This window comes from Tachypleus tridentatus, chromosome 8 (assembly GCF_004210375.1).
Source record: "Tachypleus tridentatus isolate NWPU-2018 chromosome 8, ASM421037v1, whole genome shotgun sequence".
Classification (NCBI taxonomy): domain Eukaryota; kingdom Metazoa; phylum Arthropoda; class Merostomata; order Xiphosura; family Limulidae; genus Tachypleus; species Tachypleus tridentatus.
In genome coordinates, this window is record NC_134832.1 from 89731471 (window position 1) to 89748218 (window position 16748).

The following is a 16748-nucleotide window of genomic DNA, read 5'->3' on the forward strand; positions in this document are numbered from 1 at the left end:
AATGTTTTTTCCAGTTTTTGATTATTATTATTTTTTTATCTTAGCTGGAAAAAACAAGAGCAATTGCCCTCCATCAAATAAGGCACATCCACATTGACTGCATTTGAAATACCTTTCACTTTATTAGTGCAAGTAATAATAGCCATAGGATCATTGATTTTTCTGTCATGTTGTACATTTGTTCTCTGTTTGAAAACAAGAATTAACAGAAAAAAACAATTTATTTTGCACCAGAAAATGGGAAATATTAGTTAAAGGAAGGACAAATAATGTTGAATAAATGGAAAATTAATAACATTTTAGTTGCATACTAGAGATTTATCACTAATATGACCCTGATAAGTTGCAGATTTAGGGTTAAATATATATAGCATCACTAGTATTCCTGGTGTTTTTTTTACCTTCTTTTTATTTAATTGGTAAGTTATGGCCATAATATTTAAATCTTTAAGTCTGTCATGATGGCTTTTTAAAATTAGTTTTGAGATTGCAATGTTTATAAGTTCTATATTTTTATCTATTAATATTTAAAAACAAAAATTTATTATTTTAAATATTCAGTTTCAGAAGTATAACATTTTTTTATACACAAAATAGACAGATTAAAAATTTTCAAAAACATCACACATGGACCACAAACTGTGAACAGTATAACTATTTAGATTGTAACTTTTGCTGAAATAACAAGGCACACTTTGTTTATCCATATACACACCTACAAAAAATATGTGAATTAAGCATACTTGAAACTTAAAAGGTCTAAAAAAATGTATAATAAAATTTTTACCAAAAGTATTAATGTAAAAACTTGTCTGAAGTGGAATTGGCAGTACATAAATTGTATTCAGGATGGTATTCAGAAAATCTCTTAACAATATGAAAACAAATTCAATGGGAGCTTTGAAAACATGAGATTTATAAAAGATATGCTAAACCTCAACTGTCAGATTGATTTCAATGACCAATAAACATATCACTTAAAAGGAACACACAACTATCCTGTACAATCAACACAACTGTATTAGAAAGTAGTTTATTAGGAAACCTTCATATTTAAGATCATTGTATCTTAAAACTAGTTGTATTAAAGAAGCAAAACTAGAACAGAGATACATTAAGTTTGAATTTTGTGCAAACTTACATGAGGGACACTTGTATTAACCATCCCTAATTTAGCAGTAATAGTCAATACCATCCATCGTTAACTCTTTTACCAAAACATAGTAGGATTTATCATCACATTATAATGTCCCATGGCTAAAAGGGTGAGCATGTTTAGTGACGGGGATCAAAACCGAGGCACCTTAATCACTAGACCTGTTGCATTAAGATCAGAGGTATTACTGAAGAAAGTATGGATGTGTTACATGGTTTTGTTTTAAAGCCATATAATACCATATAGTAAAATCACTTTTCTCCCAGACCAGTTCTGATTTCATTTTTTCTTCTGTCTCTCTATTTTTAACAATACCAGTTCAATTATGTACATAAAATACATGTCAATCTGCAGAATACTGCTAAGATAATGTATCCTGTTCAAACTTACACAGATAAAACATTCAGTTCTCATGGTTCCTCTGATAAAATTTAGCTTTCCCTAGATTACGAGTTTTTAAAGATATAATCACATTATGTAATAAAAATTTTGTTCCTGGATAGTATGTGTTATTTCTTAATTGCTTATGTTGTAAAAGTACAAAAAATGACCATTATTCCTTTCAAACTTTACTTTTGTGACCTGGATAATGAAATTTAGAAATTAACTTATTTTCTGTGTAAAAACGGGCAAATTTTCATTTACATAAGGTCTGAATAAAATGACATATGAATTAAGATTTACATGTATTTACACTAAAGTTATACAAAAATGTTTAAAAGTGAGTAGATTTTTGAGATTTGTTAGCAGCGTTCAAAGTCCAGTATATCTTAGTGGAAGCTTTTGTCTTGCTCCTCTGAGTATGTTCCCATGTTCTCCTTGAATTCACCAAGATGAGCATCAAGGATACAGACTTCCAGGTACATCCTGCAGCCCATTTCGCCATAGTTCTTCACCAGAGCCTCAACCAGTTCCACATAATTTTTGGCCTTGTGATTGCCCAAAAAGCCCTGAACCACTGCAACAAAGCTGCCCCATGCTTTTTTTACTTCATATTGAGCTTTTTGGGGAATTCCGTGTACTCCAGGATATTTTTTATTTGTGGTCCATTGAAGAAACCGGCTTTGACCTTTGCTTCTGACAGCTTAGGAAGGAAGAAGTCTTGTAGGTATTTGAAGGCTGCAGGCTCCTTATCAAGAACTGTGACAAATTGTTTCATAAAACCCAATTTTATGTGCAATGGTGGGAACAACACCTTCTGGAAATCCACTAGTGGGTCAGACTTGACATTGTGCCTCCCCACAGAGAACTCTGTCTATTGTGGCCAGTGCTTCCTGTTGTAATGCACTGCTGTGTTCCTGTTTTCTTAAAGGCATAGATAACAGGGAAACTTGGTAAAGCCCCCTTGGAGCGCCACCAGGAATGCCACCATTTTGAAGTCTCCGATAACCTCCCAGCCATACTCATCATACTTCAAGACTTCTACCAAGGTCTTGATGCTCTTATATTCCTCTTTGAGGTGCACCGAATGAACCAGGGGAAGAAACGGATCCTTATTCCCGTTATGGAGCAGCACAGCTTTGAGGCTTCTACAACATTCTAGAAAGTTCAAGAAAATTCTCTATCAGCTACTCAGCACTGAATCTACCTGGAATGTTCCAGAAAATGGGTAAATTTGAAAATTTCATTACCCAGGTCACAAAAGTAAAGTTTAAAGAGAAAAATAGGTCTTTCCCATTTACTTTAGGCATGAGCAATTGGGAAATAACACTTTGTGCCTACGAACAATAAAAAGTAATTTTGTTACATAGTGTAATCACCTTTATAATTATTCTGTGAATTTAATAACTAAAGAAACTTAGACTACATCACGAGTTCTAAATGGAGCAGGTGACATTTTTGTATCTCAGAATGGCTGGTTAAGAAACCTGAAGATGACCTAGGAAGGTCAAAATGTTGTTCTCTCCTTATCAATAAAAATGTTAACACCCATACCAGTCATTCTGAGATACATTTTTATTTCAAGCTGGTTTCTTGTCATCAAGAATTACTTCACCAGGTGATCATCTGTTTTGGGCAAAACTGTTACAAATGAATAAATATTGGAAATAAATCTAATAAAATTCAAGCTCTTTTAAGATTAAAATATAGACCAAAAGATATGGTACTACAAAATGCACTTTCATGTAGTTATTGTATCATTTTCTATGCAAATTATGACCCTGAGTTCTAGAACACTTTGTCAAGGTTCAGTGTTTGTATATTATTTTTGTACTTACCCTCTTTATGAGCTGGAATTCTCCCATCAGTTCCCAGTAGCAGCACTCCAGCCCTTTTGGTCACTCTGTTAAATGTGATATAATAATTTATGTTACATTTCATCCTGTATAATAACTGGAACTTCACTCAATATTTATGAGCTTGTATTTGTATTGCAATAATAATGATGAAACAACCATCAAAAATAATATCATATGTATTTATAAATACATTTATATTTACATAAAAAATATTTATGTTGCTGATGAAAACATTTAAAATTTTCTGTTAAATCAATAAATTGTGTTTGTAGACATCAGATAAAAACCATGATGTTTGAAGCAATGGGTGAAAGAAACACAAGTATTTGTAATCATTCTTTTAAAAAGCCAATAAAAAACAAATAATCAGTTTCAGTTTGGTTGTGTGTTACAGTTAAATTACATTTTACATTGGATTACATTTAACCATGTGGCTCATTTCTGCTTAAAAGTTAAATGCTGTAACCAGTGAATATTAGTACGATACACTCATAGAGATGTGTATGTGTGTTAAAAAAAATGTTTAGTTTACCTGCTAGAAATCCCAGGAACCACTGTTAAGATAATTCCAGAGTTGTCAGTTTCACCAGCTAGAGAGAAAGAGCAGAAGGTTTGTAGATTCAGCAGAAAAATTAGCCAATAAGAAAACAGTTTCAAAAGAGCGTGCTTGCTCAGTTCACTTTTCTTTTTCATAAGGAGTAATAAAGCTTCAGAAATAATCAAATATGGAGTGTAACGTGTACATTAAAGTTGTTTACTGTTTAACATTATTGTGTCAAATTAATATGTTACATGTAACAGCCTATACGTCTATACACTGGTTATATTTCATGACACCAACCAATACAGAAAAGCATTTTTGTGTGTAAACTTTTCTATTGGAATTTTGCTTCCGTCACAGTCTAGTTTACAATTAGTTCATCAAACAAAATAACTTAACGTGTTTCTCAGTTTGCATAGCTGTTGCTATAATGCTTTGAAGTTTACTTTTTTGTCATTCAACATGTGTCTTGTATCAACCGGTCTCAGCTAATCAGTAAATACATTTACTGCAAATTCAGCATAAATAGTTTTATAATAATTGTTAAATACAAACAAAATACACTTACCAATAAACTTGTCCACATTGGCATAATGTACCTGCAATAATAAGTAATTGATTCCTGAGTCTCTTCCTCCCACTTTGAAGCCAACACCTGAAAAACGTACAACAGACATAAGAAGCAGCAACTGGATGGTCAAGATTGGCTAAAACATGTTGTATGCATCACAAATAAACAAATATATTTTCTTTCTTCAATGTGCTCACAAACCTGAACATATTCAATCTGAAATTGGTCTGTATGCTGATTGTATGTTCCATTAAACTCAAATATTGAAGGGACAATTCACACTTCTTGGAATTTAGCCTGAGATTTCCTTTGTTTGACCAATCCAGAAATTTCCTTAGTTTCCCTGTAAGCATTTTCAAATGTCTTCCCACGTGAGGTTCTGTCATTAAGATGATAAGACATTCCAGGCAGTTTTAAACTCCATCAAAATAAAGTTTGGAAACAGCTTGAATGGGAAGTGAAATAAACTTTGTTATAAATATACAATATATGGAGAAGCTTCAGGCATCATCAGCTTCCTGATCATGACACAAACTTGTCAAAACATAATAAATGTTTCTTCCATTCACAATGTTTCCATACATTATCTTCTGAAAATTGGGTTCCTCTTCATCAGATTAGACTTCTGCAGCTTCCCTCAAAAGTAACTACTTCTGATGTTCTTTGATACAGAATACTTCCAGTACATCCTCACATCTTACTCTGTCTTCTCCAGAGTTGACTTGAATTTCATGATTTGTTGTGTTTATTACAATAATGGTGACATCTTTTCTACAGATCAGTGAGAGATCTTTCAGCCAATAATCCTCCGGGACATGCTGAAGTGTTTGGTTCTACTTTACTCTATTGATTAGTCAACAGATGTAAATGTATTTATGAAAATACTGGTATGAACATTTCACTTCTTCATGGTACAACAACTGCCTCTCATTATTACCAAAATTTCAATCTCTGGCATAGTAATTGCCATGTAATGCACAGGGATTTCCTGGTCATAGTCTGCAAAGCCATTTGAAATTAGCTTAGCCTTCAATCCATGTCTCTACAAGAAGTCAGCTCCAAGTATGCACTCATTTGCAAAGTAAATTATCCACATATCATGCAGTGTAGAAAATCATTCTGCAGTGAAGGTAAGTTTCAACTTTTTACTTCTTGGCATTTGTGATTACTTGAATAAGTGCAGCTGTAAAACCAGTGTTAAACAACATATTGTAAGGCTTCCCATCAATAAACCATTGGACTTATAGAGTGGTTTTGTTAAATAATGAATTTCTTACATCATATGGAGCAGATGCAGTGTTCTCAGCTGAACTCTGCCCCACAATTCCAGCTACTTCCGGTTTTTTCAATATGTTAACAGCTTTTTTATGTTGTTTTTTTATCTTGTTAGGATCAAAGATTCATCCTTAGGGTATTTTCTTCTTTAAGTATTAACAGCTACCAATTCTTCACAGCCTCAGCTGTAATGGCCATGTTACCATCATTTATAATAATTATATTTTATTGATATCAACTATTAGAAGTTTTTGCCTGCAGTTCTTTACAGTATGTCCATTCGAGTGACACCTGCTCTGGTTTATTTCCTCTCTTATATGTAACTAATTATCTAATTAGTCCTTTCGGATTTTCTAGACTATTGTAAAAAAAGTTATATTTCAATACCACATGATCTGATGACATTGTACTTTTAAATGAGATCTTTAATTGATTAAGTTCCACCACCAACTGAAAATCTTCTTTTAATAATAAACACCTGCTTTGCTTTAAACTAACTTGCATATCCTTACCTCTTACTGCATATATTAATCAGTCATGTGCGAGTGGATCCACCATTTCATGTAAAGCACCTGGTTAAGATAACTAAGAAAGCCTTTCCACAAGTTCACCTGGGATCTGTTCTCTCCTCTCTATTCTGATCTTTGCTTTTGAATACTTCCCTCAGGCACCTGTTGGATAAGGCAGTTACCAGTACTTGATAGTTGTTGTGACTTTCAGGTGGAAGGTTGTTTAATGTTGCTAAATCTGGTCCTTTCAAAGAGTTGGCAAAAATAATAACTTATTGTTCACCATTTTACCTGTTGACTCTAGATTATTATGGTCTAAGTTTAATCTGCCTCCCATGGTATTTTCACATTATAATTCATTGGTGTTCAAGTGAATGATGTTGTAAAAATGACCGAATAAATTGTGGAACTTATTTTAATATTGTCACGGCAGTTGTATTCCAAGAAGGTTCTTTAGCCAAAGATTACACAGCAATAGCAAAAACAGGAGTACAAAAAGTAGGAGTTTCTATTCTATATGAGATAGTAAATAGTGTTTTATGTTGGAATTCTTATGGAGATGTAAAAAACAAAAGAAAAAGAGGTGTGGCTAGTTTGATTTTTGCATTTATCAACTCATTTTCCACATGTTTCATTCTGTCACTAATGTTCATTTCTACCTCAGTGATCTTCTTATAATTTTTCTACACATTATAGATGGTTTGTACTTTACTTTTGACTTTGTTCATTTACTTTTCTACTTTTTTAATTCTGTCTTTACATCCTTTTAGTATTTCTTTAATCTCCTTATAATCCCACTATACATCTCCAACACCTTCATTGATCAAGTATTCAATAACATTTATTTTTTGCTTCGTATTTACATATTATTTCTTTGCCTTTTAATTCTTCTCTGAAATTTCCATCTCTCACCTCCTGAACTTCTTTTAAATTTCAATAAATATCTTCCTGGTATTCTTTTATTTGTGTATTTTATTTCTTCTTGATCTTGTTTCAAAAGAAGGTTATAATGTGACGATCAATCCCATTACTCTTTGGTAAAAGAGTAGCCCTAGAGTTGGTGGTGGGATGTGATGACGAGTGCAGATAGCCCTCATGTAGCCCTAGAGTTGGTGGTGGGTTGTGATGACTAGCTGCCTTCCTTCTAGTCTAACACTGCTAAACTAGGGATGACTAGAGCAGATAGTCCTCGTGTAGCCCTAGAGTTGGTGGTGGGATGTGATGACTAGCTGCCTTCCTTCTAGTCTTACACTGCTAAACTAGGGATGACTAGTGCAGATAGCCCTCAGGTAGCCCTAGAGTTGGTGGTGGGTTGTGATGACTAGCTCCCTTCCCTCTTGTCTTACACTTCTAAACTAGGGATGACTAGAGCAGATAGTCCTCGTGTAGCCCTAGAGTTGGTGGTGGGTTGTGATGACTAGCTGCCTTCCCTCTTGTCTTACACTGCTAAACTAGGGATGACTAGTGCAGATAGCCCTCAGGTAGCCCTAGAGTTGGTGGTGATGATTAGCTGCCTTCCTTCTAGTCTCACACTGCTAAACTAGGGTTGACTAGGGCAGATAGTTTTCGTGTAGCCCCAGAGTTGGTGGTGGGATGTGATGACTAGCTGCCTTCCTTCTAGTCTTACACTGCTAAACTAGGGATGACTAGTGCAGATAGCCCTCATGTAGCCCTAGAGTTGGTGGTGGGATGTGATGATTAGCTGCCTTCCCTCTTGTCTTACACTGCTAAACTAGGGATGACTAGTGCAGATAGTCCTCGTGTAGCCCTAGAGTTGGTGGTGGATTGTGATGACTAGCTGCCTTCCCTCTTGTCTTACATTGCTAAACTAGGGATGACTAGTGCAGATAGCCCTCGTGTAGCTTTGCACAAAATTCAGAAACAAAACAATCTTGTTTTAATTTGTTTCCTTTTTCAAATTCTGTTTCTCTCTATTTGTTTTTCTTTCAACAGTTATGATCTTGCTTCTTGTTCTTATTGTCATCTTGAAATTTACTCAAACTTCTAGTTTATCTTCACCAAAATAATTCAACTTCTGGCACAAGTGATATAATCAACATCCTATCATTTGATTAATTCTTTCGGATTATTTGATAAAAATTGTGCAAAGTTTAGTCCACATAACACTAGAGAATTAATTTATTTAATCAATAACGCTTGACGTAAACTACGTTCACAGGTGTGCGTAACTTCATAAATAACGTTCTCTCACACTTTACGAAACTAATGTACTCTTAACTCATAAATAATCTCACTTGCAGAATTTCTTTGCTAATCGATCGACAGCTGGCACAACAAATATTCCACCAACTAACTTACTAATTTGACCACTGAGGAATAGCTGCAGCAACTCCTATTATTTAGCTCATTAGCTGAACTATGAAGTTTAATTCTGGAAATCTCGTATCATTACTTCTTTCTTCTACAAAAGCTTTCATTTTCATGAAATTTCTATATGTTATGACAAGCTCTTTCTTGCAAAGAAACATCAAAATTAGAATCTAATTATTAATTAGCTACTTTTTTTTTTTAAACTGTTCTTGCTGGATACTAATTACTAACTAGCTTATATCATCCACTTCAAAAAATCACAGTGTTAGCAGATTCAAGGCTCAATGGATGAGATTTAGATGTATAATTGTAGATATAAATTACTAATTGTCATCTGGAAATATCAAAAACAGAAAATTATTCTAGGATTGAAGTGTTCGATTGTACAAGTTACTAACCATGAGAACAATCGTTAGCTGGTCCCTACAACCTTATCATAAATACAGAATGTACCAAAATCGACTTCTCACCTTCTGGTAACGTTAGTTTTGGAGCATCTCTTGCCCATGTGTAAATGATGTGAGAACCTTCAGAACATACAGGAGCACGGTGATATTGGGATCCACGCCCAACTCCACCCATCTCACCACAGTCCTAAACAGCACGAGGAGTGTCTCGTTCTCGATATCCCACGACGGAGCATCCAAATAGTAGGATATGATGAGCAGTGTGCATGGTGGCATTGGGTTCGAACTCCACTGAAATGGTTAAGAAATTGTGCGTATATCGGAAGACAAACAATTATTAATTTTGTTAACGTGATGCTTTGTTATTACGATATTACCTACTCTTGGTATTACTGAATTATGAATAAAAATGTTTACACATATCACACATGTATTATTGTTATTTAATTTTTCTGAATATTTCAATGTTATATGACACTGCTTTGAAGTATTTCCCCCTCATTGAATACAGTTAACATTAACATAATAATGGAATAGTGCAACTAAGTGCACTAGTAATACTCCAACAAAATTCCGATATGTCATGATTAAATCTTATTAGTATTACAGTTTTTCTTTAGTGTTTGCTACAGCTCATTTACTGATAAAAATATATTACAATGTTTTATGTATCATTTAAAATAAAATGGGTAATTTATATCACTATAATTATCAGGTATTCGGAATTACGTTTGTAACATTTTTTTTATTAAAGAGAACAGCTGCACAACAGCTCATCATTACGACATTCAATGCAGGGATTGAACCCAAAACTTTAGATGTATAAGCATTCAGGATTACTGCTTAACAACCAGTAGTTGTGTTTTTCTTTCTGTTTTTTTTTTTTTTTTAACATAGTTAAAAATAAACTTACCTATGTAGGTGCTGAAACTTCTGGGCATTTGAAATGCCGTACAAAGATAGGAGTCTTTCTAAATGTAAAGGTAAATAAATATATATATTACATTAAAACTAAGAGCCATGTAAATATGTACACTTTTTCAATGTCAAAGACTTGTAATGTTAAACATTTGGTTTCAATATCATTGGTGGGCACAGCACAGATAGCCCACTGCATGACATTGCATTCTTCTTCTTATAATATACTGTGAGAATTATTTCCATTTGTTTAAATGAAATATAATGAGCAAGTAATTCTTTGTGAGATGAATCCAACTCAAATCCTCTGGCAACTTGAATGTTAGTTGAGTAATTTTAAAATAAGACAATTACAGGAAAGCTGACAAAATCAACCTGTATCAGTATTCTAACTCACCACCAAAATAAAATTGAGGTGAATGGTTTTCTTTTCTCTATACTTTGAGTCTGAAAAGAGCAATCACTTCAAATGATAATGGCCCGGCACGACCTGGAGATTAAGGCACTCGATTCGTAATCCAAGGGTCAGGGGCACGAATCCCTGCTGCACCAAACATGCTTGCCCTTTCAGCCATGGAGGCATTATAATGTTACAGTCAATCCCACTATTCGTTGGTAAAAGAGTAGCCCACGAGTTGGCAGTGGGTGGTGATGACTAGCTGCCTTCCCTCTAGTCTTACATTGCAAAATTAAGAGATGGCTAGTGCAGATAGCCCTCGTGTAGCTTTGTGTGAAATTAAAAACAAACCAAAACAATCAAAAGATAAATGATAATTTATTTATTTATTATTAATAATAACAAAATTTTGTTCAACTGCCAAAGAAAGCAATAATTACATTGCTATTTTGTTATAAACAGGATTGTCATGATTAGAAACAAAACTGATCAGTTCCCCAATCGATTTGATAAATGTTTTTATCCGGACATCAAGTGACAGTTTGGTCTTTCACTGCCCACGCACCCATAACAAAAGGAAACTTTTGAAATTTTCTCCTTTGTAAATTTTGTCCTCCAGGTAACTCAGACCATAAGCCAATCATCCGATTAGCAACAAAACCAGTCCTAACTGGAGTCTAGTCTTTTTCAAGTCACGAACTTGTGTCCTCTCCACTTATCTTCAAAAGTGAAGACAAATAAATCAAAGACTTATATCTTGCTGGTCTCTAACATAATCTTGTACACCTCAATACAAATCTTTCTAACCCTTTTTATCTTAAGATAAAACAACTTAGGATATCTTAACCTATCCTAATGCCACGATTCTTCTATTCCCAGAATCGTTGTAGTAACCCACTTCTGAACGCTTTCCTCTCTTATACAGGGAGATTAAAACCAAGTGAGGATTTACATAGAGATAGTGGCCTCTTTGGACATGTAATGAATAACTCCATAAGCACACCCAAAATGTGTTTCTTAAGATAATTGTATCCAATATCCTTTTGTTCAGCTGCATCATCCGATTGGCTCCCCTCTATATCAAACAGACGGTTCCAGCCATGATTGTTCAAACACATTAAATTGCACTTACAATAATTTAGATCAACAACCAGATATTTGACCAACCTGCAACCTGATTCAAGTCATTCTATAGTGCATCAACATCTTCAATACATATATTGACACCTAAGAACTTAATTAACTTACTAACGATGCCCCTGTCAATATCATTACTATTATATTAAAAACAAAGAGAAAAAACAAGTCCAAAAACAATGACCCCTGAGGGACATTACTATATTAATAAAAGTTTAATTATCTGTTGTTAAGCACAAAGCTACACATTACATTTAGCTTACACTGCTAAATTAGGGTTGGCTAGCACAGATAGCCCTCGTGTAGTTTTGCATGAAATTCAAAACAAACAAACTTGTTAGACTATATGAATATAAAATTAGTCACAACCCTTCCCTGTACAAACATTCTCTGGTCAGTCTAGAATTAGTTTCTTCTATATTTATTAACACTCCTATAAATGAAACAGCCTTGCATGACCTTCAAAACTTTTCTTCAATATATACCTTGATTGATGTTTCATCCAACACCCACGTGTTGGAGCCATTATTAAAACACATTTCGTTGTGAAGAGACTGCGCTTGACCTAGTGGCGCTGGAAACACAGAAGGCATCGAATCCAGAATTTCAGCATTAAATGCCTCTCTTCGCCTCCAGCTTATCTTGAAGCCAGCGAAGATCCCGCAGAACTGAGCATTGGAAATTTTTTTTCCGAAATATTTATTAAACATGTTTCTTTACTACCCTTCAAGTGTCGCTGAGTCTATTTTCGTGAAGGACGGGAAATGGGAGTAATTTAGTTTGATTCGTGCTGTGTTACCAAGGGCACCGTACGTCAGCAACAGGTTTCAAAATTCACACACGTAAAGAGGTTTCTTTTCCATTATTACTGCTCTTGTTAGTAGACTGACGATTGTTTTTATTTTGCACAAAGCTACGCAAGGGTTATCTGTTTTAACCCTCCCAAATTTAGCAGCTGGTCATCACCACCCACCGCCAACTATTAGGCCACTCTTTTATCAATGAATCATTGGAATAACCGTCACATTTTTACGCCCCCAAGACTGAATGGGCACGCATGTTTGATAGCGATTCAAACCCGTGGCCCTCAGATTATCAGTCAAGTGTCCTAACCAGTTGGCCATGCCAGTACCTAGACTGAAGAAACAGCTTCATTAAAATTACAATTTATTATATAAACGTATAAGGTATCTTTAGTGTGTGTGTGTGTGTATTAGAAATTTACATATTTTAAATTTAATAAATTATTTCCGGACTTACAACAAAACAGTTTCGTAAACCTTAAATTGTCACTAGCATATTTCAACATGTGACAATGAGTGCAGTAAATATCAACACACAAAGAACAACGACACAAATACAAAATTATCTGGTCACTTCGACTCGTAATCCGAGGGTCGCGGGTTCGATTCCTCGTCACACCAAACATGCTCGTCCTTTCAGCCCTGGGGTGTTGTATGGTGATGGTCAATACCACTATTCGTTGGTAAAAGAGCTGCCCAAGAGTTGGCGGTAGGTGGTGATGACTAGTTGCTTTCCCTCTCGTCTTACTCTGCTAAAATTATGGACAGCTAGCACAGATAGCCTTCGTGTAGCTTTGCACGAAATTAAAAAAACCCCAAAAAAACAAACTTCCAAGTGCAGTGAGCTTACTGCTGGTGCACAACCCACTTAAAAGAGCCCGATCTTCATTTTCACTCTCTAAACCAGTGGTTCTTAACCTGGGGGTCGTTTAAAGTTTTTCTGGGGTCGCAGAAGGTTTGGTAATTATTGAGGAAATCACAGGGCAGTTTATAGTTTTTATGACAAGTGCCTGTAACTGCTCACGAATGAGAAAGACGCTGAAGTGCAGCAGTTGAACCGCGTCGAGATGCTTGTTGCGCAAACATCTGTCTAATTTTGAGTGAAAATTTTCATATATTACAATGTTTTGAATTGCCTAATTTTTTTAACTATATAATATTGATACATCGAACTTAAAATTTAAAGTTTCCATCGTATTTAGTATATTTTCTCATTATATATATATATATATTATATCAACCCTCACACTGAGTGAATGAGTAGGTTTTGAATGATGTTCAGTAATTCCATGGATTTTGCATTTGTTTAGCACTTATAGCATTTCTCAAGGTCATTTATTTGCAACATTTTCAATAAATTAGGATCTTTTTATACTTTTATTTTATTCTACTTTCACGCAAAGTTCACCATTACAAAAATTATTATAGAGGTCACGGTAATACCATGGAGAGTCTCAGGGAGTAAGACGATGAAAAAGGTTAGGAACCACTGAGTCTAAACAATGTTCAAGTGAATTCCGTCCTATTTTCTCATCAAAATACAATAAGGTGAATATATCGTTCGTTGGGTTTACAACGCTAAAATCTGTGGTTCGAATTCCCATTGTGGACACAAGCATGTTGCCATCCCTTCACAAGTTTTCTTGTAACTTCAGAAGTGCCACTCAACTGGCCTTTTCCTCTCTAAAACTCTTTATATTTTAATACTGGGGGGGGAAGCAAAATGTATTTGTGCCCCTTTTAGAAAATATTGGTGGAGCCATCACCACTCATGTTTCTACTGGTTCAAAACAGAAATGGTCGGGAAAATGTTAATGTTCAAAAGAAAGAAAATATTCAAATAATTTGAAGAATTGAGAAACGAAGTATTTTCTAAATAATTACTTCCATTTTTATTATTTATACCACACCTACAAATATTATATCCATCTTTCATTAGCTTGCTTTCGTCGGCAAACATTTTTGTCTTTCTCTCTACAAGATATATTTGTATAATAGGATCTTCTCGCTGTTAAGGCACGGCATGGCCAGGTGTTTAAGGCACTCGACTCGTAATCTGAGGACCGCGGGTTCGAATCCCCGTCACACCAAATATGCTCACCCTTTTAGTCGTAGGGGTTTTTAATGTGCGGTCAATTCAACTATTCGTTGGTAAAAGAGTAGCCCAAGATTTGGTGGTGGGTGCCTTCCCTCTAGTCTTACACTGCTAAATGAAGGACGAGTAGCGCAGATAGCTCTTGTGTAGCTTTGCCCGAAATTCAAAACAAATTTTCTCTGTTTACGTTCTGCCATTATTTATACCTGATAATACACGTTGTATATAATATATTAGAATTATGACCAAAACGTGGCTAACTGTAATGATATCCAACAAATAAATCAATATATATTTTGTTAATTTTTAAGGTTTGTGTATGTAGCTTATTTAGATGAAATATTAATTCTAATTACTGATAACAGGTTCAAATTGGTTTTCAGAAAGAATATTTTCACCATCCATTCTTATGTCTTAGATTTTAGTCATTCTGTTAAGACCAAGAAAAGCAAATATGTTTTAAATACAAAACTTAAGAACAAAACAGATGCTACATTTCTTACATTCATGCTTTCTTCCTTTAATAAAATTTAAAAAGTTCTTTATAAACATGACTACAGTAAATGATTATATAATATGCTGAATGTACCATATTACAGCTTTGTATTATGTCTTACTCGTAAAAGATTTAAAGATATTCAAATGACGTGTTTTTTTATTTTTGTACGGGTAAAACAACTAGAAAAACAGATACTGGAATATAGCAACAGAACTTGGAATCATATACTAGATACTGACTAAATTCGTAATGTAACAGACTTCATCTTTACAAAATACATTCCTACCATATGATAGTATATGTACAAAACTTCAAGTTACGAACTTAAACACAATACTTACCACTTTAGGCTGAACATCAGGCATTAGTAACGGAAGCTTTATTTCAGCGGAAACGGGATGTAACATACACTTTAGGCTTAACCACAAAATCCAAAATATTGTGACTGAATAGAGATTCCTCAGTCGTGATGAGAAAGCCATTTTAACTACTGGTCCTGCACTTCGTCGATATGATATAAGAAATCGCTGCTGAAACGTGGAATGAAATTATATCGATTTTTTTAAAGAGTGTTACGTTTCTAAGTATGTTGCTAGGTTGCCACACACCTCGAGTTCTACGTGTTTGATCCAAAGTGTCCCCCCTGTCCGAAGTGAAGATTTAAAAAAACAAATTACACACGTAATAACATACTGTTTCTGTGATAAAACAGAACAGCGCAAGCTTAAACAACCCGGGCTCACGAACAACTTGTTTGTGACGTAACAAGGTTCCTCAAAGAAAGTTTTCCGGTTAATAAAAATTAAACACTGACCATTGAGCGCTCAGAAATCTCGGTTAATGTAACGTTCAAGATAATTCACACATACAAATAGTATAGCAATATTCTGCTTCTAAAAATAGCATTATGTGATTGAGTCTTGACCTCAGTTCTGCGAAGATGTGTTTCTTCTTTTCCTGTTCCTCTGTTATCAAATTTCCTTTCTTTTCTATATAAAATTCTCTCATTTTACTTATCATATTACATTGTGTACACTTTTGCAGAAGTGTTTGTTTTGGAATTTTGCACAAAGCTACTCGAGGGCTATCTGTGCTAGCCGTCCCTAATTTAGCAGTGTAAGACTAGAGGGAAGGTAACTAGTCATCAAATTACTACCCACTGCCCAAGATCTGGCAGTGGGTGGTGATAATTCTCTATCATTCCACAAACTGTTAAATAGCAAAGAGCCCTCGTGTAGCTTCATGCGAAATTAAAATTAAGACACGAAAAACAAAACAAAAAAAAACTTTAAAACAAACTTGTACATAACGCCAATCAGCAATATATATTTGATATTTACATATTTTGTCTACAACTCGACAACAATCTGAATATTACACCCGAAAATAATATTTCACTTAATACGTTCAACAATATAATTCTCTTAGCAACTAACTACATGTAGAACACTTGACAACAGAATTTTATAAACTATCCTTACTCAACTTTTAAGCTGACTTTCTCTCGCGCAGTGAAGTAAATTAAGATTTGAAAAATATCTATTTAGCTGAATAAAGTATTCGTAAAAAGAAGAAAACAAACTTTTAATACTACTGATAAAGCGTAGCTTATAAATAAGTCCCGAGAAAACAACTCCACCGGTTCGTCAAGCTTACCGGGTTCGTGAGGGACTCGAAGCGAAGGAGACCAGGCGACATTCTCGAGGAGAAATTTTCATTTAGCCTCGAATTTCGAGATAATACAAATACTTGTGTGTAAAGGGAAACATCTATGGAATCCACTAACTTTCCTTCTTCATCCCACACCAGGTAAAATGTTTACATTTTATACTGAGTGGCTGACGTTTGTATAGGCCCGAATTTTGTCTA

The 16748-nt window shown here is 34.6% G+C and overlaps 1 protein-coding gene across 6 annotated transcripts; it reads right to left on the reverse strand.

The window, feature by feature from the left end:
- Positions 1-98: 98 nt before the first annotated feature.
- On the reverse strand, positions 99-16081 carry LOC143222898 (peptidylglycine alpha-hydroxylating monooxygenase-like). Of its 6 annotated transcripts, none has more exons than XM_076450054.1 (7): positions 15221-16081; positions 9944-10001; positions 9094-9321; positions 4506-4592; positions 3929-3986; positions 3376-3440; positions 99-2695 (listed from the first exon to the last, which is right to left on the reverse strand). In XM_076450054.1, the coding sequence occupies exons 3-7, from the start codon at positions 9203-9205 to the stop codon at positions 2463-2465; spliced, it is 555 nt and encodes a 184-aa protein (XP_076306169.1). In that variant the 5' UTR covers positions 9206-9321; positions 9944-10001; positions 15221-16081; the 3' UTR covers positions 99-2462. The 6 variants fall into 6 exon arrangements, with proteins under 6 accessions (XP_076306169.1, XP_076306174.1, XP_076306170.1 ...); XM_076450059.1 differs by having other exon boundaries at positions 99-3178; positions 15221-16080; XM_076450055.1 differs by lacking the exon at positions 15221-16081 and adding an exon at positions 11968-12055.
- Positions 16082-16748: the final 667 nt, after the last annotated feature.